Source organism: Malaclemys terrapin, chromosome 12 (genome assembly GCF_027887155.1).
Source record: "Malaclemys terrapin pileata isolate rMalTer1 chromosome 12, rMalTer1.hap1, whole genome shotgun sequence".
Taxonomy (NCBI): Eukaryota; Metazoa; Chordata; order Testudines; family Emydidae; genus Malaclemys; species Malaclemys terrapin.
In genome coordinates this window covers 32,490,957-32,517,160 of record NC_071516.1, presented here as the reverse complement: position 1 = coordinate 32,517,160, position 26,204 = coordinate 32,490,957, and the positions used below count along the sequence as shown (strand labels likewise).

General features: G+C 43.2%; 1 protein-coding gene across 1 annotated transcript in view; it reads right to left on the bottom strand.

Moving 5' to 3' along the window:
- Positions 1-2,171: 2,171 nt before the first annotated feature.
- NFS1 (NFS1 cysteine desulfurase) overlaps positions 2,172-26,204 on the bottom strand; it is a 33,162-nt gene continuing 9,129 nt past the window's right edge. Inside the window, exons 6-13 of the mRNA XM_054044960.1 lie at positions 24,698-24,791; positions 22,619-22,753; positions 16,755-16,912; positions 12,775-12,880; positions 11,306-11,387; positions 4,914-4,997; positions 4,688-4,777; positions 2,172-4,056 (exon numbers count right to left, since the gene is read on the bottom strand). Of these exons, the coding sequence (XP_053900935.1) occupies positions 3,993-4,056; positions 4,688-4,777; positions 4,914-4,997; positions 11,306-11,387; positions 12,775-12,880; positions 16,755-16,912; positions 22,619-22,753; positions 24,698-24,791 (813 nt within the window). The 3' untranslated portion in view covers positions 2,172-3,992. The remainder of the gene's footprint in view (positions 4,057-4,687; positions 4,778-4,913; positions 4,998-11,305; positions 11,388-12,774; positions 12,881-16,754; positions 16,913-22,618; positions 22,754-24,697; positions 24,792-26,204) is intronic.

Here is a 26,204-nt window from a genome sequence, read left to right as displayed (position 1 = left end):
TGCTCTTCAAGTCTTTCCCCTTATAAATTTTCTGCATTTCATAGCAATTGATATAAATGTGAAGTTATATGCTTACCCCTTTTTCACTTGTATATTGCTTTTATTTATTTCTAATTGCTACCTTCACTTCACCACAAAAGCAGGACGGGCTTTTAACCAAACCTGTCTTCTTCCTTGATTTTGGGATAGTAGCTTTTTGGCCATCCCATACTCTCTTCTTCAGGGGTTCCCACTTTCATTTACATTTCTAAGATTTCCCTCCCAACCAATTATACTCAATTTTCATCAGTGTTAGGAAATTAACCCTTTTGACGCACCAAGTACATAACTTGCTAGGAGTGTATTTTATTTGGCGATGATCACTGGTCCCTAAGCACCCATCAGCTTCCAGTCCAGTGATGAATTCATCTTTATCAGTCATAATGATGTCCAAAACAATTAACAAAATTATTGCTCCTGATGTGAGGTAAATTACCATCTATAATTTTTAGAAACCCTAATGATGATTTACTAGTGGCTGCAAGAGAGCTTTAAGCATTTGTCTCCCAAACTGAACTCCACACATTATAGACAGGTGCTTATGAAATAACTGATCCTGTTCTCTGGTTTGATTCAGGGATCTGTAACAGACCCCTGCCAGCACCCCCCATCTGGGCTTTGTTAATTAGTACATTGATCCATATGCATTCAAGAGTTTGTGGTTCTGAGTTATCAATAACTCAAACAGGTAACGGTGTCTAATGTAGAGTGCCATGCTCCCTACTTTTCCTAAACAGGTTATAACTAGTGATTTTAGCATTCTAAACATGCAAATCATCCCTCTAGATTTCAGTAATGCCAATTATATCAGATTTCTTCTTGCCAGTAAGAATTTCTAATTCTTCTTTCTTGGCACCCAGACACCTTAGCACTATAAGCAATTAATAGTTTTCCTTTTTTCACTTTGTCACATTGGTTCAATTTGTTCACAATCCATGGAACGCTATTTGAGCGTGTACCTTTTTAGCATCCCCCCCCCTTGTTAGTTTAATGCCTTCCTAGTTACTGCAGCTAGTCTCCAACTGAGCAAGTTAGCTCATCTACCTGTGAGATGCAGGCCAGCCCATTCAGCTACCCCCCCCCCCAAATCTGACTGTAGCCCCATGCTCCACAAAACTTTCAGCTTCACCCCAGTTGAGCAGCCAATGGCTCACCTCCACTACTTTGTTTTCTTCCTTCTTTCACTTGTGTGACTGGAAGGATCACGATCATTTCTTTTTTCCCCCCATCTGGACTCATACATTGTCATTATTTGCAACAAGGTGGGTGATGTATTGTCTTTTAGTGGACCACCTTCAGGACCTGAAGAAGAGCTCTGTGTAAGTTCCAAAGCTTGTCTCTCTCAAACAGAAGTTGGTCCAATAAAAGATAGTACTTTACCAATCTTGTCTCTCTAATATCATGGCTACAACAACACTGCAAACATTATCATTATTTAACACTTTGAAACATACATCCGTGAATGGAGGGTCTCTTGTTGCCCAAACCATTTCATGCAGTACTAAAGTCTCAATCTTCTTACTTCAGATGTTACTCACGTTCAAGTCGTCAGGGCTCTTTTCAAATGATCAAGGATCCAAACCATCTGGTATTAAATCAGAGCAGGTATATTAAGTTTGAAGAGTCTGTTTGACGTCTAATCAAACTCTAAGACATCTAGAAAGGAGACCGAGCTCACAAAAGCCTTTGACTAAGCTTTGGGAGTTTTATTATTCTAGATCCTTAATGGCAGGTTAGTAAACCACCACCTACTCTAAGTGTCTTTATAAGTCCTCCACCTGCATAATCTGTTCACAATATTGTATGTGGGCTATTTTATGTATGTAATTTTATTGGGAGTGGTACTGTTTCTGACTGCAAAATCTAAGGGCAAAGTACAGCACATATCCATTGTCTATACCATATGTAGAGCGGCACTTGTCACCAGAGAGTGACATTCATGGAACAAATGCAGATTATTCAGAGACTTGCAGGGAGTTTCCAAGAGGAGAAATCTGAGCACATCCCCTTCAGAATAGGCTTACTCTGTTTTAAGTTGTTCATCCAAAATTTTGGATCCCAAATACAGGCCTATAGAATAATTAACACCCCATTTTATATCGGGTTTCCTCCAAATGTATAACTGAAAACAATCAAGTTTAAATCTTATTTATATTTACAATGCAGGAAGCAGAACAATTTCAGAGAAATGTTTTTATAACATGCTGGGAAGTGTTACTACATGGTTACTCAGACCTATATGCACAAGATATATATTACAACTCTTTTGAAAGCCACTTATACATCAAGACTTTAAAATTTTTTGAAGTCATTACAAGTTCCCATCCCAACAAAATTAGTATCTGCACTCATTATGAAAGGGCAAATCTATTCTCCTCAGTGCAACTGATACAACACAAGCCTTCCTGATCAGAGTTTGCAGGGCTCTGCAAGGCACGCCACCTTGCAAAGTGAGATTTAGGTTCTAGGAGACAGCTTTCATGTTTGGGTTCATCCTCGAGGTAGCCAGGAGATGTCCCTCTGCTGCCCCCAACAGGAGATATGCATTGTCAGTAGGATGCCTAGGATCCAGTGGCTAGCACAGCATTCATCTGTGAACCAGCTACCTTCTGAGGAGTAGTCTGCATACAAAGCTGGGTAAGACAAGGGCGCTTCATAATGTAGGGTTAAATTCCCTATCTGAACAACTTAAAAGAAGGCAAGAAACCAAACACTGAAATTTAATTCATCTTAGCCAGACCCATTTTAATGGACATTTTTCCCAATGTCTAAATAGAATGGATGCTGTTCCCATGACCATCTCTAGTAACAAAAAGGGGTAAACCTGGAGTGTCAAGAACTCTCCTCAGAGCTCATCTATTCCTACCTCCTACCTACAGAACTGGTTTGGCAGACTAGACTATGGGGAAGGCAACAGGCCCCATAAAGAAATTAGGATGCTATTGCCCATGGTCATATTCTTGATGGGTAGTGGAGAAAGGTTCCGTCACCAAGAAAAGAGCAAACAGCATTTAAAGCATTTCCATGCATTAGAGCTGGTGTCTTTTCTGTCTCACCACTCCTGCCAAACTAAAAGCTTCCAATTCCACTGAAGCCAATGTATCCTGCTCCCTCTTCCCCCTCCCACCTTCAGAAATACATTCTATTACATACAACTTTTCCTTTCTTTACTTGCAAATAGACTGCATGGAAAGAAACAACTGATACAGACAGCAAAGTGCATCATCCTATCCTAGATTCTGGAAAGGTGGAAGAATGCTTTGGGTTAACACACATTGGCCTGTATGAGGATCAGGAGAGAAACAAATGTAAGAAGGTAGAACTGCAAAAATCAAACTAAACCTAACTGGAAGAGGCAAAAATCTTTTGTTCAATTGGGAAAGCGGCTCTTTAACTGCAGATATGAATGAGCCTGGAACATACAATTAACACAAGTATACACAATTCTAGAACCATAAACTAAGATTTCTGTTTCCTTTAGAGGTGCCTTATATAAGTAGAACTATCTGAACACAGAAAGCAGGTTGCTGTTTGAGACTGATGTCACTGAATCAAATCAAAATCACTAGAGTAAGTGAAACAAGGCTCTTGGCAATAAAGCTTTACCACAAACAGAACTGCTGCAGCATGTTTGATGCCAAGAAAGGCGAACCTCCTAACAGAGGGACTCTTCTGCAGCAAGAGAAATCAGGGTTAAAGGGCCCAGTTTCACTCTTGCATCAGAAAATGCAATTCCAAGGAAGCTAGGTCACAGTGCAAGTTACCTTGTGCGTAAATAAGTGTGCGAGATTCAGCTTCACCTCAGTTCTGGTTTCTTAGATTCTGTGTTTAGACCCCTACCACCAGACTGACTATGTAAAAAAGCAAATGCCACATGACTTTCCTCAGGAATGTACAGAAAATGCACTTTAATCCACATCCATCTAGTCCAAGGTTACAACTCAACTGCTTTCCTAGTGCTGGGTCCATTTAATACTTTTGAGGTCAACTCCATCCTGCACCATTTCCCACAGTGGACTGTAAATAGAAAAAAATTAGATGTCAGCTGGAATGCCAAGGATAATGGTATCACAAATAAGATGCTTCTGTATCTGTCCAAGGAATCTGACGAGCAGTAAAAAAAATTTCCACTCCCCCACAGCCCAGGCTAACTCAGTGACTGGGATCTGTGGGAGCGACATCGGGTATCAATGGTGGCAGGATTATTTCCTATACATTCACTCTCCTCCCCTCACAGCTCCCACCCTCCTGCTCTTCCTCGGTCTCGATTTCCCCTGCTCTCTCCTGGCTCCAGGCCCTCGTGTCTCACCTCAGCAGTGGGAGAGATTATTATTTTGGCATAAGGGTTCCGTTCAAATAATATTTCTTCTCTATTTTCTCTAGTGTCCTTCAGGTGATAGCAACCCACTTGGGTGCCAGAGGAGGCCCAGGATTAACCCTGGTATTTACCCAGAGAACTGGGAAAGTAACTTTTTGCATGGATTTTTACCCCCCCCCCCCTTTTTTTTTTCTGTAAAACACTCCAATTCCCACAATTTTAAACATAAGAAAAAAAAACAGAAATCAAGGGCCTTACACATTCCACAAAAGCTTAGAGGAAATGTGCAGTAATTCATTGTCTTTTAAGCTCAGTAAGGAAATGGCTCACCTCATCTCCCTCAGCCTTTTGACATGCTGTATGCACTTCTGCACTGTGTAATCTACTTCTTCTTCTGTAGTGAAACGACCAATGCCAAACCTAAAACAAAACAAAGATGTACTGTGTAGGTGCTAACATAGTGCACACATGGGAAGGTAGAACAGGAGAACAGAATCTGCTCTGAGTGTAGGAGAGGAAACAATTTGGAAAAGACAGCAAGGGTCATATCACTGACCTTATGGATGAGTGAGCCAAGTCTTCATCAGTCCCAATTGCTCGTAACACATAGGATGGCTCCAGAGAGGCAGATGTGCAAGCACTGAGGAAAAAGGGCGAGAAAAAATTGTGCCCTTTTTTCACATAGAGCTCTTATACTAATGACATTTAACATTCTGTACTATCAGTAATTTCTACTGAAGAATATCTGATTTTTAGACTCTAAGCATCACCATAGGTCTCCATGGCTCTTTACAAAACATATAATTACCCTAGGTCCCTGGGGAGAGAGTCAGTGAAAACAAGATGGCGCAGGAAAGTAATTGGGAACTGTGGCAAGACCGGGGATTCCAGAAGCAGCAGAAGAGAAGGATGGGCAGAGGGGAAGCAGTAGCTGGGAACAAGGTTAGTGAGACAGCAGTTTGAGGAAAGAGAAGAGTGCAAATATGCATATGGAGACCTCCAAGTCTGACAAAGAAATCAGCTGGAGAGGACTGCAGTAGCACCACCAGGGAAGGAGGAAATGGCTCCTTCACAGGGAGAAATCTGGTTGCTAGTTAGTTCTGGCAGCAGGCAGTGCTCCACTCTGGCTCCCAGCCATAGAGATGACAAACCAGTATTCTGCCCTGTCAATAAAGGATGAGGAATCCCCCGCAAAAGTGAAGGAGGCCAAGGCTGCAAGGATCACAGCCACTACTCCCAAGAGGCATCGAAGGGTGGTGATGGTCAGTGATTGCCTTCTAAGGGGACAGAGGCATCCATCTGCTGGCCTGACCTGGCATCCCGGGAGGTGTGCTGCCTGCCAGGAGCCCGTACCGGAGACATTACAGAAGGATTGCTGAGGATCATCCGGCCCTCTGATTACTAACCTCAGCTGCTCATCCATGTGGGCACTAACAATACTGCCAGGTCTGACCCAGAGCAGATGCAGAGTGATTACAGGGTGGGAGGGTGAAGGACTTTGGGGCGCATATGGTGTTCTCATCTATCCTTCTGGTCAAGGGCAGGGGCCTGGGCAGAGACAGACATGTTCTGGAGGTAAATACATGGCTGAGCGGATGGTGTCACCAGGAAGGCTTCGGCTTCCTCAACCATGGGATCCTGATCTGAGAAGGACTGCTGAGCCCAGATGGAGTTCACCTATCCAGGAAGAGGAAGAGTATCTTCGGATAAAGACTGGCTAACCTGGTAGATGGGCTTTAAGCTAGATTCGACAGGGGCAGGAGAAAAGAGCCCATGGGCAAGTCCAGAACATGGAGATGTGGGTGAAGGGTTGGAATCTGGGGGAAACATGGACAATCGTAGAGGAGCAAAGGACAGATAAGAAGAGATACTGAGGAGAAATCTAATGAACATCTGAGAAGTCTGTATCCTAATGCAAGAACTATGGAGAATAAACTGCAATATAAATATAAACCAGAAATACTAGTGAATACTCACTATTACGACATAACTGGCAACAGAGACTTGGTGGGATAACTCCCATGACTGGAATGCTGGTATAGAAGGGTACAGCTTGTTCAGGAAGGACAGGCAGAGAAAAGGGGGAGATGGTGTTGCCTTGTATATCCAAGATATATATATTTGCACTCAGTTGAGACAGAAGTGGGAGGCAGACCTGTTAAGTGCCTAGGTAAGGATAAAAGGCATAAAAAAAACAAGGGTGATGTCATTGTGTCTGTCTACAACAGACCACCAAACCAGGAAGAAGAGGTGGCTGAGGCTTTTTATAAAAAACTAACAAAATCATCCAAAACACAGGACTTGGTAGTGATGGTGGACCAGACATCGGTTGGGAAAATAGTGCAGCAGGGCATAGATCATCCAACAAGTTCATGGAATGCAATGGAGACCACCTTTTATTACAGAAGGTGGAGAAAGTGAGAAGGGGAGGGGCTATTCTCAATTTGATTCTGACAAATGAGGAGGAACTAGATGAGAATTTGAAGGTGAAAGGCAGCTTGGGTGAAAGTCATCAGGAAATGACACAGTTCATGATTCTAAGGAATGGTAGGAGAGAAAACAGCAGAATAAAAAGACAATGGACTTCAAGAAAGTAGACCAGCAAACTCAAAGAAGTGGTAGATAAGATTCCCTGGGAAGCAAGTCTAAGGGAAAAAGTTCAGGAGAGTTGTCAGTTTTTTAAAGAGACTTTAATAAGGGCACAAGAGCAAACTATCTCAATGGGTAGGAAAGATGGGAAGTGAGGTAAGAGTCACACAACAAGCAGAAAGTAGGTCAAATTACAAAAGGACAAATATAAAAATGCAATACAAGCATGTAGGGACAAAATTAGAAAGACCAAGGCACAAAACTATATTAAACTAGATTATAGAAAGGGTAACAAAGCATTTTACAAATAACTGAGAAGCAAGAGGAAGATCAAGGACAGGGTAGGCCTGTTACTCAATGAGGGGGAAAGACAACAGAAAATGCAGCAATGGCCAATGTTAAATGCCTTTTTTGTTTGTTTTTAAAAAATATAGCAGTGATTGGACCACTAATCTAGTGAACATCAGTGTAAATGGGGTAGGATCTGAGGCTAAAATAGGAAGAGAACAACTTAAGAATTACTTAGACAAGTTACAGTTCTTCAAGTCAGGAGGGCCTGATGAAATACATCCTAGAATACTTAAGGAACTGGCTGAAGAGACCTCCGAGACATTGGTGATCATCTTTGAGAACTTGTGGAGGATGAGAGAGATACCAGAGGACTGGAAGATGGCATTATATTTGCCCATCTATACAAAGGGGAATAAGGACAACCCGGGGAATTACAGACCAGTCATCTTAACATTGGTATCCGAAATGATAACTGATCCAACTGGTCCAACAATCACTATGTAAGCACCTAGAGGAAAATAAAGTAACAACAGTCAACATGGATTTTTCAAGAACAAATCATGTCAAACCAACATATTGTCTTTCTTTGACACGGTTATAAGCCTTGTGGATAGGGTGGAAGCGTATACTTTAGTAAGACTTTTTGACCCAGCCTCACATGACCGTCTCAGAAACAAACTAGAGAAATACAGCCTAGATTAACCTATTATAAGGTGGGTGCATAACTGGCTGGAAAACCATACTCAGAGTAGATATCAATTAAGCTGGAAGGACATATTGAGTGGTGTCCTACACAAAACTGTTTTGAGTCCAGTTCTATTGAATATCTTCAACAGTACACTTGCCTGTGGACGATACCAATCTGGGATGGGTTACGAGTGCTTTGGAGGACAGGATTAGAATTCAGAATCTTGAAAAACTGGAGAAATGGTCTGAATTAAATAGGATGAAATTCAATATGGACAAATGCAAAGTACTCCACTTAGGAAGGAATAATCAATTACACAAATACAAAATTGGAAATGACTGCCTAGGAATGAGTACTGCAGAAAAGGATCTGGAGTTATAGTGGATCACAAACTAAATGAGTCAACAATGTAATACTGTTGCAAAGAAAGCAAATGTAATTCTGGGATGTATTACTAGGAGTGCTGTAAGCAAGAGGAGAACTAATTCTTCCACTCTGCTTGGCATTGATAAGGCCTCAACTGGAGAATTGTGTCCGGTTCTGGGGACCAGGAAAGATAGATATAGACAAAGTCCATAGAAAGTCCAGAGGAGAGCAACAAAAAATAATTAAAGGTCTAGAAAACATGACATATGAGGAAAGATTGAAAAAATTGGGTTTATTTAGTCTGGAGAAGAGAAGATTAAGGGGGAAGAGAAGGGGGAGGGGAGGCATGATAAGTCTTTAAGAACAAGAAAGGGTATTATAAACAGGAGGGTGTTAAATTGTTCTCCTTAACCACTTTGGAGAGGACAAGTAGTAATGAGCTTAAATTGCAGAAAGGGAGATTTTAGGTGAGATATTAGAAAAAACTTCCTCTCAGGATAGTTAAGCACTGGAACAAATTAACTAAGGAGGTTGCTGTATTTCTGTCATTGGAGGTTTCTAAGATTAGGTTAAATAAACACCTGTCAGGGATGGCCTCGATAATACTTAGCCCTGCCTCAGTGCAGGGGACTGGACTAGATGACCTCTTGAGGTCCCTTCCACTCCTATGATTCTATAACCCTGCCCTCCTTGTGTTAGGTCAGATGTTGCCAGCAGTGAGACACAGAAAGAGGCAGATGAAAAATGAAGATTTAGGAGAACAGAGGGGGAGTAGAAAAGGAAGAGCAGAAGAAGAATTCTTCAGAGCAGATCAGGACAGAGGATGGCAATGTAGCAAGGGACACATTTCTATAAACCAAAGATCAAACATGGCTTTGAAAACCACCTTTTGACCCCTTAAGTACTAAGAGAATCTGAAAAGTGACAAATATAAAGGCCTGTGTAGTGGGGCGGCTGCCCCACTCCCTGAGAATTTAGGCTGCAGCAAACCAGTGGGCCTACACAGATGCACAGCCAATAAGAGAAGGGCTTATTGGGAGCTAATCAGAGCCCAGATTGGAGGCAGCCAATCAGGGCCAGGCTCTGCCCTATAAAAAGGCTGCTCACTGAGGGAGCAGGCAGTCTGTCCCAGGCCTTTGAGAAGGGAAGGTCTGTCTCCAGAGGTGGGAGACTAGCACCTGGGACAGCGCAGTGCTGGGCAGGCCCAGGGGAGCAGAAGGGAACTCCAACCTGGTGTCTCCCAGGCTACAGGCCCTGAGGGGAAGGGCCTAGCCGGTGCGAGGGGCTGAAGGGGAAGTAGCCCAGGGACATGGACAGATGGAGGGAGAGAAGGAGGACAGGACCGCTGCCACTAGAGGGTCCCTGGGTTGGGACCCAGAGTAGTGGGTGGGCCTGGGTCCCCCCCCTTTCCCCCTTGCCGTACACCTGGCTGATGGGAGTGGCCGTCTTGGGCTGCACCAACTCCCTGCCAGGGGGGTGACTTTGGGGGTGCAGTTGCTCACATTGGCTGGGGCGCAGAGGGACAGCTGATTGATCCCCCCCGGAAGGCGGTGAGGATAGACTAAGGGGGACTGCCGGAGGACAGTGGCTCGAAGAGGACGCCACGAGTTGGGAGCAATGCAGGTCCACACGCCAACCCGAGGGTGAGACGATGGACGGGACACCACCAGGAGGGGGCGCTCCACTGGACTGAGCTAATTTCTGAGGATGACCAGCAGGGGGCGCTGGGTGGTGAGTCCTAACACCTTTACAGCCTGGAATCCTGAGTGAGACTATACTCAGCACTGCCGCAGCTTACATCACAAAGGACATCAAAAGTGGGTAAATATCATTACCCCCATTTTACAGAGGGGAAACCTGAGACACAGAACATGCACAAAATCCAACATGCACAAAAGAAGCCATTTCTAAGTACTAACAAAGCAAAATCTAAGTACTGAAAAGGATTCTAATATAGTAAAAATGGTCCATGTCTGTTTAAAAATAAAAAGGGGGGGGGGGACCCAAATCCACATGAAGTTTGTGGTCCTTCAAGGGAGGGAAGGACTCCTAGAGTTAGCCACAGCTAGATATTGTACAGGCAGCTCCTTGGCTAACCTGCAGCCCCTGGATACAGCCAACACACCTCTCCCTTAACCTGCAACACACCCAGCACGGGTAGAGCAGGGGTTCATGTGAACAAGTTCCCACGCTAATCACCTGCTCAGTAGTTTTGCAACATGCACAAATGGAAAGATGTGGACTAAGATGACAGCTCTAACTGCAGGGCCTCTTGACAGGGTTGTATTTAGTTTCAGATGGTTTTGGAAAGTCTCTTCCTTTCGAACTGCTCTGCTTATTAGAACCAACACATTTCTGGTTGATAAATTTGCAGCTCAGACCATTATCTTTGAAAAGCAAAGTAAAAATGGCACCTTTGTATTCTGCAGATGTGCTCTCCATGTGCATCAGATCTGCTGATGTTAATGATAAAAAGATTTTACTACTGTCAGCTCTGCAGAGTCAACAGAGCTCTGAGAAAGTGCACTGGATTCTCTTACAGCTTGTGCATCAAACACAGGAATTGTTAACTACTTTCCTTAGTGGGGTTGCATATGCACTCCTACAATCTACAAATGATGCTCACCATTATTCCTGTGAAATTCTACTGAAGGCCATGAGGTTACACAGGCGCAACTGAGGACAGCATTTTGCTGGAGAATCATCATTACCAGAGGTGATGAGCATAAAAAAAAAAAGTCCAGCTTGACTCTCAGATTCCAGGTGGAGTCTGCAAGGCTGGCAGTTAGAAAAATCCACTTTTACTTGTAAACTGAACAGATCTGATGTGGTGACCCAAGGAGCCATTTTTAGAGAGTCCCATCTCAGAGTACAGCTGCATTTCAAACTTACAGAGTGAATAAAGGGCATAGAGGTGCCTACTCCCAGATGTGCAATTCCATCAGCAGACAGCATTCCCTCTCAAGAGTGCTTTAGCAAAAGCTTCCTTTTCTGCCCCAATTTTCCACACTTACCTTCCTGAAGACAGAGCCACGTCTTTCAGAGCCATCAGCAGACTCTCTCCTTCCACATATGCAAAAGATAAATTGATGCAGCCTGCATAGTTTAAAAAAAGAGTGTCAGCTGAACTCCACGGAAAGTCCTAACCCACATCAAAGGGGGGCACCATTCTACTGTACCAGGTTGAGCCAAGTTCCACTGGGCTCCCTGCATGCAGACTCAGGTTCAAGGCAGGGCAGGCGGAGGTCAGAGGGCCTGTAGGACTGGCCATCAAGGCTGTGGAGTCCTGCAGGATTTCTCTTCCCTTGAGCTCTGCATAGTGACTGTCCTAATCCCTATTTCAGTCACTTAGTCTGAGTCCTGGAACAGGCTATAGACCAAAGGGAAGCAGGCCAAGGACTCTGCAGCTTACTGGAACTAAACCCCATCATTCCTGAAGTGCACTGACATACCTGCAGCAGCTGCTGGGTTTATATTAACTAGGAGTTTTTACTGAATTAATAACGAAAAAGTCTGTGCCCCCGGTTATTCATTCTGGTACTAAATCCAACACATACTTCAGCTTTGGCATTTAAACTTTTTTTTTGCCTCCAAATTTTCAAACTGTCTCAGTCTTTTATACTGATAGGGTGTAATTGCACAGGGGAAGCTGTTACAAGAGAACAGAATGCTTCCATAAAAGCATCAAGGACAACAAGATGTCTGGCAAAGCCAGAGGGATCACCAGAGCTAGTCTGACCTCTTGTAGATCACAGGCCACCAACACCACCCCCACACTAAACCCAACAACAAAAATGAGACCAAAGTATGCCCACCCATAGAAGCCTAGACTACTATGTGCCACAGGCAGAGAACAGGAGGGACCATGGTGCCCCAGTGCCAGGGCCCCTCCAAAGGAGAGCATTAAGTGAGATATACTCAGATAATCCTGACACGTGACCCGCACCCACACGTTGCAGAGGAAGGTGAAAAAAATCCAAGTGACTGCCAGTCTGACCAGGGACAAATTCCTTCCTGACCCCACATATAGCGATGAGTTAGACCCTGAGCATGTGAGCAAAAACCAGCCATCCAAGGATCTGAGAGACAGAACAGGGTCATGGCTTCACTAACCATTCACAAAGCAACCAGTCACCCCATCCCATATCGCCACCACTGCATCCAGACAACTAGCCAGATGTGTCTGTTAAAATGAGCAGCAGTGAAAGTTTCAACCTTTACTTTTAAGGTGCTATTATTAGGGCTGAGCATCAACACATCGTTGAGATGAGTGGGGCAGTTCGTAGCTCTCAGACATACAGCATGAGGCTGCCTGCAATCTCAGGAAGTCATCACCATATTGGTTCACATTAAGGGATCTTCTAGAACGTTTTCATCTCAACCAGAAGGGTTAAAAACTTTTATTTATAAAATAACAGAAAAAGCAGAGTTTGCAGGAAGGGGTGGATTCTGCAACAAGAGAAATATGAGATTCTGCTAATACCTGGATAGTGATGCTGTGGGTCTCCATTCATAACCACATCTGGAATTTCAGTCATTATTTTTGTAATGAGTCGGTCCGCCAATACAGAGATTCGCTTATAGTCATACTAACAAAAGAAAGAGAGAGATTGATCAGTCTAATAAATGGTTGATGGGTTCAACTCTCCCTCCTTTACCAACCACACACAATTACCACCCTGGACATGGACATCAGTACTTGGAGTTGGTTGGACTATGGCAAGACAGACATTAAAGACTTATTTTTTAAAAAGCCTCATCTCTGGTACCCTTTTAAAAATAACTCTGAGTTAGTAGTTTGGTATTTGCCAGCTCAGCCTGCTGCCCAAAACAAACCAAATTATAGGTTAAGAAAACTTTACCCATAAGAACTATCAAGTGAACTTTCATATAAACACAAAAAGTTTGAGTTTCAATATTAGCACTCTTTAGATAATGGTTAAAGTGATAGAGTAGTTTGCAGTATGACAGAGCGCTCCTGTTTTGCTATGGTCAGAAATGCCCATTACATAACGGAGATGTCCGCCTCACTATGGCAACTAGGAGGCTATCCACACTGAATTATGTGCACCCAGTTCTCTTTCTGAAGAGACGCCTGCTGGATTCAGTAATAAGAGAATTGCTGATTGTCTAGAAACTACAATATGACTGGAAGGACCAAGGCCCCCCAAGGCATATCCCCTGCAATTTCAGGAAACTGACCATGTGGGATATATGCAAAGATTATTTCCTCTGCCCTTCAACTTCACCATAATTAACTGTGACAGGATGGCAATGGCCCTTTAATAGAGAAGAGGCCAGTGCACTTGACACATCAGCTGCCTCCTAATTGGGTTTATGCACTGGCACCTGGGGCACACCAAGATTCAATTCAGGCAGGTGGGAGCTGCCATAGATATGAGGCTATAGTGGTTCCTGGGAGAAGGCTGAAGAGCAGCAGTGGGGTTTGCCTGCTGATCTTCCCCAAGTCAGAGAGCTGAAGCTGAGGGCCAGAGAGGGCTGAAGGCAGGGGAGCAGTGGGGGTTTACCTGTTTAGTCTCCATACTGGAGGGAGAGATAGCTGAGGGCCAGCAGGAGTGAGGGATGACCTCTCAACAGAGGGACTCTGGGGGATCCCCCTGGGAAAATCAGGGCTGCAGTCCATCTGGAAGGGCTGGGGTGGCTGTCCTGGGAAAAGGGCAGAAGAGGCCCAGAGAAGAGCCTGGGTGTGATAGAAGATGCTGGAGAATGGTATCTGCTATGTTGATGGATTAGAGGATATGAGATACTTAGGACTACATGCCTGGAGGTGATAAATGGACTACGTTTGGGGACCTTTTTTATGGGCTATTTTGTACTATGCTTATAATAAACTTGCCCCAAACAGGGTATTAGTGAGTCAAGAAAATGTCCCGTGGAGTTCTGGGGACTCTGAAGAAGAGAAACTGAGACAGGCACATCTATCATGCTGCAGCCTGCTGCAGGAGGGCGCTCTATGCAGGGCTTTGTTATGATATCAATCCACCCAACATTTCTTACATGTGTTCCGCTGACAGAAAAGATTTTCCTCTGAGCAGCATGTGGGTAATCTATAACAAGCTGTTGGTCAGGTAAAACAATTTGAAACTATTAAGTGTTTAATTTTTGAAAAGTATTCCTAGTTTTTTTTTTTTTTGGAACGTCTACCTCAAAAATGGCTTGGCACAGAAACTCCAAAATTAGTCTACCTTGTTGTCCTCACTGAGGACTGGGCCTTTTGATTATTTCTGGAAAATGTGACTGATTGTCAGTGCAAACTAAATTCTCTAACTCTGTAATCAGACAACCCTATTATAGACAGTTGTATACTATGGATTTTCCTTCCAGACCTTGGAGAATTTTACCGACTCTCTCAAGTTCTCTGGCAATGACTCACATAGGGTTTATAATCTCTGAAGAAGCAGATCCTTCCACCAGATGTGGATAGCATGAGCCGCCTATTGGTTATTTTGAACCAGAGATGTACACTGGGAGGAGGAAGGAGAACTCTGGTTCTGGCAAAGCCTATCCACACCACAGGCAGACCTCTCAAGCACTCCACATTAGGTGGCTCCCTCTGCATTCAGGGCAGATGGCTTCTGCTGTTCTACTTCAATCACAAACTTTGCACTTGTTTGGCCCCTCTTCCTCTACCATCCGCCAATCCCTCCTGTAAAGGAGCAGAGGGAGAGGCCAAGTGGTGCAGAAGCTAACTGTTTTTGATGGAGCAGAGTGGAGTCTATATATGTCCCCCAGGGAGAGGAAGGAGTGGAGCAGGCCCTGAGCTGCCATGCTCTTCACAGGCAGAACAAAGGATTGGGGACCACTCCACGCCCACCTCCCCTCTTGCGAAAATATCAGTTCAAGCTGCTCTTGGGTCTCTCCCTCAGAGGCCTCTCTCTGCTCCTTGAAATGGGGTGAACTAAAGTAGCAGCAGCTAGGAGCGTTCTGGATGCCAGAATGGCACCAGCAGCAACAAAGGAGCCAGCAAAGGCAGAGGCCAGGATACATTTCATTTCATTTAGTTGAGGACAGCATTACTTTGTGCCAGGAGGGGCAGTCTTAGCTTGTTGGGGAAAATCCCCTCCAGGGAGAAGGGCAAACGTTCCCCCGAGGGGCAAGAGCAGGGAGTAATTCCACACTTTGTCATTTGTCCCACATTTGGGTGGCTTGTGCTGTACATTGGCAGGCTTGAATATTGAGAGGTTTGACTGCAGGTTCTGGTAGGCACGCCCTGGGCATGTGGTGATTGCTCTTCCTAGTTCTGCAGAATGTATAATCAGAGCTGAGACTGCAGAACATACAAATTCTGCAGGAGTGTAGCCTCCAACAGAGCTTCCGTAGACTACAGAGCTTAGTCTATTCAAACTTTTTTATATGGTTTAGGCATTAGAATGGGACAGATGGCCACACTGTTAGCATGGCTTACACAAGCCAATATGACTTGATTCCCATACCAGGTTTTCTTGTGTTAACTTTGATTTGTAATAAGCTCAGATATTACATGCATTGTAAGAACTCAGACAGGCTGAGCAGACAGATGAGTACAGTAAACACACATACCCACTTGATATTTCACTAACTTGGGTATAAACAGTTTTGAGACTCATACCCCCTACCACCACCACACTGGCTGACAGATACCCCCACCCCGCCACCCATGGCCCCCCACTAGTTGATCTTCAATGCAACCAGGATTTTTCCAAGGGGCGAGATGAACAGAGTGGGGTGAATATTTGAGAGTGGAGTCGTATTTTAATGCAGACACGATAGGTAACGTTTTCAAAAGCACCCCAGTGACTTAGGAGCACAAGTCCCATTGACTTACAGTGAGGCTTAGACTCTTAACTGCCTATAGCACGTAATGGAATTTAGGTACATATGACAGGGTACAGTTATGTCTACTTTGTATTACTCTGTAATAAAATACTGAATTGTTTATGCACAAAGAGCCCCTTTTACTATCAGTGAAGGTATAAGGCACATAACTTCATGCATGGGGCACATTCACACTTCTTTGGGGATGCTGTGCTCACATACATATTGTCTAAAAATGTAAAAGGAAACAAGGCTCTTCCAGATTTTTTTTTGGGGGGGGGGGGGGGGGGTGTCTGCAAAACTGTTGCAGAAAACCAATAGATTGAAACCAGTCTAAAGCAGAAGTGGTTTCAAGATCACCTTCCAATCCCCCAGAAATGTCTGCAGGGAAGACTTCAAGGGGCTCACTCAAATCTACATCAGGAGAATCACTTTAATACTCAGTCTCAACAGTGAGAATCAGAATCCAGCCTGCCAATATTGCAGGTGTACTTGCTGGAAAAGGACTTCTTTGGAGTGAATTTTGGTCCCATTAAAGGGGCCAATGGAAAGATTCATTACAGCCCATGCATAATGGGCAGGAAAGAATCTAAGAACATGTCATGTACTATTATATAGGAAAATGAGACAAAATTGATCTCCATATACCTCCATCTCTTGTTGAGACACTTCACACGCTGCCCCAAGGCCAACTGCTAAAGGTGTAGGCACAGTCCCAGATCGCATTCCTCTCTCCTGGCCTCCCCCACTCTGTAAGGGTTCCAACCTCACCCGGGGCCGACGGCGAATATAGATAGCACCAACCCCTTGAAAACAAACAAAGAAGCTGGGCATGTTCAGTTCATATATACTTTTGAAATTACCACAAAGGATACCAGCACTGAAAGAGACCACCTCCTTCTCCTTCAAGAACTGCTCATCTGGATCCCTGTCAGGGATCCGGGGGGAGGAGAGAGAGAAGCACCCACAGGTGCATGAACTCAGAATCTTCCAGAAACCAGTGTGCACTGAAGCTGTTCCTCCTCTGGACAACTGTCCCCTCCTTCATGGTTCTGAGTGTCTGAGAGAGAGAGAGGCCTCAACCTCTCCCCAGTTTGCTTTGGCAACAAAAGGTTCAGTGTGCTCAGAGCACAACATCCCCAGTGCTACCCTAATCATTTCCCCACTTTTGGATGTTACTGCCTGTATATGGTTAACTAGAAGTATTTTGTTGCCCATGCTGTTGTGGGCACAGTCTGCTTCGGCTGCTTTCCCAAAAGTGGTCTTGCTAGACTGATTTTTGTGTGTAGATATTCTTACTTCCTTAGCTCCATCATCCAATCCTTTCCGTCCCAAGGCAGAACTCTCTGACTCTGCAGGCCAGGAATCTTTCCAGAGGGTCTCTCACTTTCTGTTTCTGGGGGCAGTTCATCAGATGAGCTGCGCTTCAAGGAGCTAATTTGACAGTTTTGAAAGACACTTTTGCACCTCAAGCCACCCTTCCCTCGTTGAATTAACTTCTAGTCTCACACAGGGGAGACTGGTGCATTTCCCACCATTGTGTTTCCATGGCACCAAACATTGCCACCAAAACCACGGCGGTAGTGACAATTTTTCCTCAGAGGCAGTGGCATACACATCTGCCATCTAATTGGTTCTATCTGTTTATTGAAAATATTTGTCCAGCCGACAATGCTGTAGTGTTTGGACACCTTACAATCTTTAACATATTTACCTTTCAAACACCCTGCAAGGTGGGGCAGTATTATCTGCATTTTACAGATGAGGAGCTACGCACATAGAGGTTAAGTCCCCTGCCCAAGGTCAATTATTATCTCACCTACCTTGTGTTTCTATCTTTTATTGCACCGACATCTGTTGGTGAGAGAGACAAGCTTTCAAGCTACACAGAGCTGAAGAAGTTGGTCCAATAAAAGATATTACCTCATCCCCTTTGTCTTGCTAATATCCTGGGACTGACACAGCTACAACAACTCTGTGTTGCTTGACGTTACACAGGAAGGCCATTGCCGAGCAAGGAACAGAATCTATGTGCCTTCCACCCCTAATCTAGTACCCTATGCACTGGCCCAAGCTTTTTCTGAATAGACCACATTTGCCCCACGGTGTGTCTTCAGTCCTCAGGAAAGCGTGCTCATCAAAAGGCAATGTCTTGGCAGACTTCTTGAGCAGAGTTTACAATCAACAGAATGAGTGGCCCCTCAAAGATTCAACTTTTCATCACCCATTCCAAGGGTGATGGGCAAGCCACACCTAGATCTCAATGCCACCAAGAAAGCATCAGGTGTCTCCAGTTCTGCTGTAGGGACAGGACCCAGTATCACCAGTCACTTTTTCTTCTGGACTGGGGTCAAGAGTCCTATGTACATTTACAGAGTTAGGCAGGATGGGTCCAGGATGCTGCTGGTAGCCTTGGTAGTTTTCATTTTCTGACCCTCCTGGGACTGCGGTAAGAATCACAAGCCCTGGACCCCAATCAATCAGGTCTCTTCTCTCCGGATTGGTGATATTCTCCACCTAAATCTAAATGCTCTCTGGCTAACAGCTTGGCTTCTGGATTTCTGGGATCACTATAATAGTCTGCTAGTGTTTAAAAGATGCTATTGGAAAGCAGGAAGCCTTTAGACCACACAGACCTACTCACTAATAAAGTGGAAGACATTCTCTATCTGGGCAACTCATGAGGGAGCAGATCTGATATGGTCCTCCATCGCTTTTGTCTTGGAGTGTACTTGAAGAAAATTCAGACTGTTTGAAGTATATGTGGCTACATCTCATCTCTCTTCCCCCACCCATCCAAATGCACAAATTGACAATCTTCATTCCCCTTACAATACCCAAATTTCTGAAAGGCTTCCCCCATATATTTCCTCCAGCACACAAACAACCTCTGCTATGGGATCAGCATCTTGTTCTCATAAAGCTTGTGGGACTGTTGTACAAATATTTTTAAAACTGTTGTCTGTACCATCTCTCTGAAGACAGCATTCCTCATAACACCAGCCAGAGCTATCGAGATACAGATTTGATGGCAGATCCTCCCTACATCACATTGCATAAGGATAAAATAGTCCTGCACTCTAACCCCAAATTCCCATCTAAAATGGTCTCTGGTTTCTGTTCAAACAGGCTATTAGCCCATCTGAATTTTTCCTCAAGCTTTTCATTCATACCCAGGGAGGTCAGGCTCCACCCTGTAGCCATCCAGAGGCTCAAATTATACATTAGAAGCAAGAGGAAGACTAAGGACAAGGTAGGTCCATTGCTCAATGAGGGGGGAAATGGCAGATGTGCTAAATGCCATTTTTGTTTCAGTTTTCCCCAAAAAGGTTAGTAGCAATTGGACATCTAATGTAGTGAATGCCAGTGAAAGAGAGGCAGGATCAGAGGCTAAAATAGGGAAAGAACAAGTTAAAAATTACTGACAAGTTAGATGTCTTCAAGTCACTAGGGCCTGATGAAATCCATCCTAGAATACTCAAGGAGCTGCCTGAGGAGATACCTGAGCCATTGGCGATTCTCTCCAAAAAGTCATGGAAGATGGAAGAGATTCCAGAGGACTAGAAAAGGGCAAATAAAGTGCCCATCTATAAAAAGGGGAATAAGGACAACCCGGGGAATTACAGACCAGTCAGCTTATCTTCTGTACCTGGCAAGATTATGGAGCAAATAATTAATCAATCAATTTTCAAACACCTAGAAGATAATAAGGTGATAAGTAACAGTCAGCATGGATTTGTCAAAAACAAACTGTGTTAAAGCAACCTAATAGCTTTCTTTGATGGGTTAACAAGCTTTGTGGATGGGGGGGAAGAAGCGGTAGATGTGATATATTTTGACTTTAAGGCTTTTGATACTGTCTCACATGACCTTCTCATAAACAAACTAGGGAAATACAACCTAGATGGAGCTACTATAAGGTGGGCTCATAACTTGTTGAAAAACCGTTCCCAGAGGTTCACAATCTACCCGGAAGGGCATATCGAATGGGGTCCTGCAGGGCTCAGTTCTGGGTCTGATTCTGTTCAATATCTTAATCAATGATTTAGATAATGGCATAGAGTGTACACCTATAAAGTTGGCGGACGATACCAAGCTGGGAGGGGTTGCAAGTGCTTTGGAGGATACAATTAATATTCAAAATGATCTGGACAAACTGGAGAAATGGTCTGACGTAAATAGGATCAAGTTCAATAAGGACAAATGCAAAGTACTCCACGTAGGAAGGAACAATCAGTTGCACACATACAAAATGGGAAATGACTGCCTAGAAAGGAGTACTGCAGAAAGGGATTGGGGGTCATAGTGGACGACAAACTAAATATGAGTCAACAGTGTAACACTGTAGCAAAAAAAGCAAACATTCTGGGATGTATTAGCAGGCATATTGTAAGCAAGACACGAGAAGGAATTCTGCTCTACTCTGCATTGATTAGGTCTCAATGGGAGTATTGTGTCAGTTCTGGGCGCCACATTTCAGGAAAAATATGGACAAATTGGAGAAAGTCCAGAGAAGAGCAACAAAAATGATTAAAGGTCTTGAAAACATGATCTATGGGGGAAGACTGAAAAAATTGGGTTTGTTTAGTCTGGAAAAGAGAAGACTGGGGGGCACGATAACAGTCTTCAAGTACATAAAAGATTGTTACAAGGAGGTCTGAGGAAAAATTGTTCTTCTTAACCTCTGCTTCTTTCCTATCCTCAATAGGATTAAATTGCAGCAAGAGCAGTTAAGATTGGACATTAGGAAAAACTTCCTAACTGTCAGGGTGGTTAAGCACTGGAATAAATTGCCTAGGGAAGTTGTGGAATTTCCATCATTGGGGATTTTGAAGAGCAAGTTAGACGAACACCTGTCCGGGATGGTCTAGATAATACTTAGTCCTGCCATGATTGCAGGGGACTGGACTAAGTAACCTCTCGAGGTCCCTTCCTGTTCTACAATTGCATTGTCTCCATTCCTGGACTATGCAAGGCCAGTATTTAGCGTTCTACACACACTTATACACAGCTTTACTCCTTTAAATTTGCCTTCTAGACTGCTCTCCTGAATTGGGTGTTCCATGCTGTAATCACTTTTCACCAATGCTCCTCAGCTTCACCTTCTGGAGGGTCAATACAGCTTGTTCCACTCCAAAGAGTGGGGATCCACATGGACAACTGCCAAATGAGAAAAATTAAACACACGGTTCTCAGAGATGATCACCTTCTACACTCCCTCCCTATTTCAAGGATTTGAGTTAAGGATTTCTAAATCAGTGGAAGGAATGGCATACTTGTGTTCTCTTGGATTGCTGACACTGGCCCTATCACACTGTGGCTTTACAGCAACACTGTCAACATCAGAGCTACTTCACACCTATCTGAAGTCTCCTTCTAAGTCACTCAAGTGGGGCCACTGGCTGCAAACCTAAATTTGTGTGTCTGACCTTCTCCCCCAAATCCATTCACTCCCTGATGGCGGCAGGGATCCAGTCCCAGCGGCGTGGGGGAGAAGTAGTAAGGTGTTCAGAAATAGTGCACGTATTAGTGGAGGAAGCTGTGGAATAAGCAACAAAATATTTCCTGTGAAACAAGAGGAGGGGTAGAACCTGAACCAGATCCCTCCCAGGGCAACAGTGATGGAGCAAAGCACTTTGAGTCTCCAGGGGGCTCCAGTTACCTTAGAGCTCTCAGTCAACACAACACAGGCCTGTCTGGACTTTTACCTCATGTGAACATGAGCAGCTAACACTACATGAGCCTTGCAGCCTGTCCACATGCTTGATGGTGGGCAGGCACGATCCAGATGCCCACTGCAGGTTTGGCAGCACAGCCTGAATGGGCCCTTCATGACATTTCTGTCAGAGGAATTCACTTTCTACAGCCCAAGTAATGCTAAGATCACTGGAACAGTAGGGTTGGAGAAAACTGTTTCTGCTTTGTTTTATGTTGGGCACTTCGTGTTTAGTTAGTTCCACTGTTTAACCTGTATATTCAGACAGCCTCCCATTTATGGGAGGGGAGAGAAACATTTTAATAAATAGGAAAATATGATTGTCAGAGCACAAGAACTGACAGACTATGGGAAAGGTGTAGCACCGAACTTTTAATTCTGCCTAGCTGTTGAGTGAGTCACTACTATCAGCTAAGAGAGCACTCTGAAGAGGTACTGTGCACTGATGGAACCTGTTTGCTTCCCAACAGCAGAAAGAGAGTATGGATTAAGGCTGTGGCAGAAAGGAGACACACAGGCCTTAGCACACATGTGCTCTGTCAGAGACTTCATGCTAGTCACAGGGCCCTTTGGAAAATTTTGCCTCTTTTTCATTTAAAAAAATACTAGACTATATCATCCAAGTATGCTATGATTGGTTAAATGATTACTGATAAACTCTATTCATTCAAGAAGAGTATGACGGGTTTATAAGTTATCTGAACAATTCACAGAATGCATGCTGAAACAAAGTGACCCCAAGACAAGCTTGGAAACATCAATCCCTTAGAAAAACAATCAATCAATCAATCAATACCTTTTGGACCATAGATTTTATGGCCACTGATGCTCATTAAATCAATTTTCATATCATTGACATCCATAGGGATTTTACCAACTGCCTGTGCAGCATCGGTGTGGAAGAAAACCTTACGAGAGCTGCAGATCTGACCTGGGATAAGAACACCACAACAGCAAAAAACAAGACAGTTAGTTACTTATCTCATTAAATGCATTAACGTACCTGAAAAGTGTCACCTTGCAGGGAGCAGGAGCAGTTTTGTGGGGAAAAGGGAGAAGAAAGGAGTATTCTTAGGTTGTTCTAATTTTTTAGTCAGTTGTCTATGGACTGTTTTGCAGCTATTCCAGCGGACACCCAAGCTTAGTTGTACACGGCTCGAGGCTAGAACTAGCTGAAATTTAGAGGCAACAGAAAGGCTACAAGTTGCTTCCTTATCATAGAAGTTAGAGACAAAAATGTCATCTTGTCAAATGCAGGACTGTCCCCTATGGAACTACAGTGCATGGCTGAGTTTATTCTTTTGTCTTAAGCGATGAGGGCTTCTATCACTTCCCTTGGAAAAGTCTACTCACAACCTGGCAGATCTGCCTTTAAAAGTTCTCCTGGTAGTCCACCTAGATTTTTCCACTTCTCAATTCCCTTTTATCTTAAGAATATCCCATTCATCAGGCTAATATAATTTCTGTCCTTCATTGGTGTTCATACTCATCAAGTATCTGTATGCTTATGATCCATTCCCCACTGTGTTGTCACTTAGCCACCTTCTGCAAATTTAGCTTTTAATCTTTACTCAAAAAACAGAAGCAATACTCTCAGTTCCCACCTCACTGTGGTTGCTCTTCTCTGAACTTTCTTCAGACTCACAGTAATTTTCTGGTGCCCAGAAGTGAGCAATATTCCAATTGTAGCTGCACCATATCCGCAGAGAGAGAAACTATTACCACCCTATGACATGATGGGCCTCCAGGCAGAGTGACCAACAGTGATCTTTTTTTCTTGCCAGATCAGTGTAAACTCTCATTTGATCCGCAGCTGACTCATTTCTAGGTCTCATTTTGCACGACTGTTCCCTAGGATTCTCCAACACACAATGTGTGTGTATTTCAGATTATTGTGAACAAGTAGTAATTTTGGCTGCCAATAGCAAAGCTTTGCTTTAAATTGCAAAAGCCAGGTAGGAGCAGAAAACAGTGCACCTCACTCTCATTATAAGGCTACGTGACTGTAACAACTCCCCGTTAAAAATATCAGAGGCAGTTTTAGTTTACATTTTTAAGCGATTTAAGAACATAGTTTGAGACAGCAAAACCATCATCAAAACAGTCTCAGACAAGACAGGCCAATGGATTGCTTCTGATCCTTCAAAACAATGTAGCTTCCTTAGGGCCCAGTTTCATTACACCTGATATTACACCAATATGCCTTTTTAGTACTATTAGCCAAAATATATTTCATATACATACTGCACGTTATTGATATGTATTACACATCAGATCAACATTATATAATCTTAACTTTAAGTTGTATTATGCTCACTCACATCAAGAGATCCCCCCAACACCCTGCAAAGTTAAATATAACATCTGGCATTAGTGAATATAAACCCTATCAAAATCAAGATACATGAGTGTTCTATCCTGGTACTAAGTTGGGAGTGCCTTCATGGCCCAAGTGGTTTGGAATACTGTGTTCAAAAGCAAGAGATAAAGGATACACTGGTACCAAAAAAAGAAGCTAAAAGCTAATTGATTGGTGAATTTTAGCCTTGGGTGACATACAGAGTGGTTTTAACTTGTAAACAAGTAACTATAAATACAGCTAGCTTGTGGGGCATATTTTGGGGAGCATACCTTCTATATAAGGTCATTTGGCATGCTGTGAGAAACAGCTTCCCAGAATGATTGGTAATGTAGTGACTCTTTTTCCTGTACTGTCAGCCAATTTTATTGCTAAAACTGGGTAAGTTTGGTTATTTGGTCTCCTGAACATTTTTCATAATGAACCACATGTGTAGTAGTATATACAAAGCAGAGGATACCGTTTTTCAAGTCAGAGTTATTTATATTAGGTTGCTGGAAGACACTGCCTACTTACCAATGTCACTAATTGGCTGCTTTACACCTATTTCATTGTTCACAGTCATTATGGACACCAAGCTTGTGTCTGGTTGGAGCGCATCCTCCAGTTCCTGGAGAAAACATTGAAAAGACACAGATGTAGTGCCCAATGTAACTAAAAGTACAAGCAAAAGCCGCCTACAGTTTAGTGTTGGGATGCTGTTAAAATTGACTAAAACCCAAGGCCTAAAAACCAGAACACCTAAAATATTTAACAGGAAAAACACTGATATGATTTGGCTATCCAAAAGTACAAAGTTTTTGGACTTTGAGTAAAATAAAAACCCTGACAAATTTGTGTTTACAGTAGATAAGAAATGTTGATATTGAACTAAAGAATCACATAGTGTACTTTCTAAAATTCCCCTTTTAACAGATTAAGAGGGAGGATAATATACTATGATAAACACATACTGATCTAACATTGAAATGAAGGATCGCTAATAATAAAATAAGATTAATTGTTAGCTATATATTTAATAAATTGTAATTATGGATATAGAGGAAGTATTAGACAAGGCAATACACAGGCCAAGGCTTTGCCTGGCACGAGGGTATTTTTTGTTAATTTCTCTTTTATATAATTTGCTGATTTGTTTAAAATGATACTGTTGGCAAGATAAGTAATGTATCATGCTGGAAGATGTAAGTAAGAGGTACGAACATGCACTGATAAACACAAACTCCCTTTTTCTGGGACCGACGGCAACATGATCCCAAAACTGCAAATTCAGCAAGAAAATTATAGACATTAGGTGATTAATGCTTGGACATGAATATGTATGGGTTATGTACAATTCAATGGATATGTGTTGAATGCAGATTGGAGGAAAATTATGTAATGGAGCATGTGAAAACGTATCAGAATACATGTAAAAATGAACCCAAGGCTGGAGAAACGCCATATCAGAAACTAATGAACAAAACTGAAGGACCAGACCAAGAGATCAGGGGAGGTGATGACCACCCTGGAAGGAGGGACTTTTTGGTGCCCCAAAATGTGCAATTTTGGCCCATTTAACTATTCCATGTATATCCAGACACAATAAGTATTGACAATAATTCTGTCTGAAATTGTATTAAAATAAAGGCAAAACTAATAAAGCCTCAATTGGGTGGATGTGTGACTCCGTTTCCCATCGTACAGACCCAACACTTAGCTTCAGTGTTGATAGCAAATTACATTCGGTTAAGAAAAAGTTCCTGTAGTTCTTTGGAACTACAAATGAAAATTATGGAAGTGTTGGAATAAATCCTGATTCAATTTACTGACAGACGTTCTAAAAGGAGATAGAGCAGGCTCAGGCAGAACACCACCAATCACCAACCAGCACATCTATCAGTTAAAAAAGACCCCATTTTCACAATTAGCAGTAATACTAGTTATACATAAATAAAAGCAGCATGACGGTTTAATTTCTAGATCATTTACTATCCACATGAACAACAATGTATGACTAGGTCACAGCCATGAAATCTTTGCT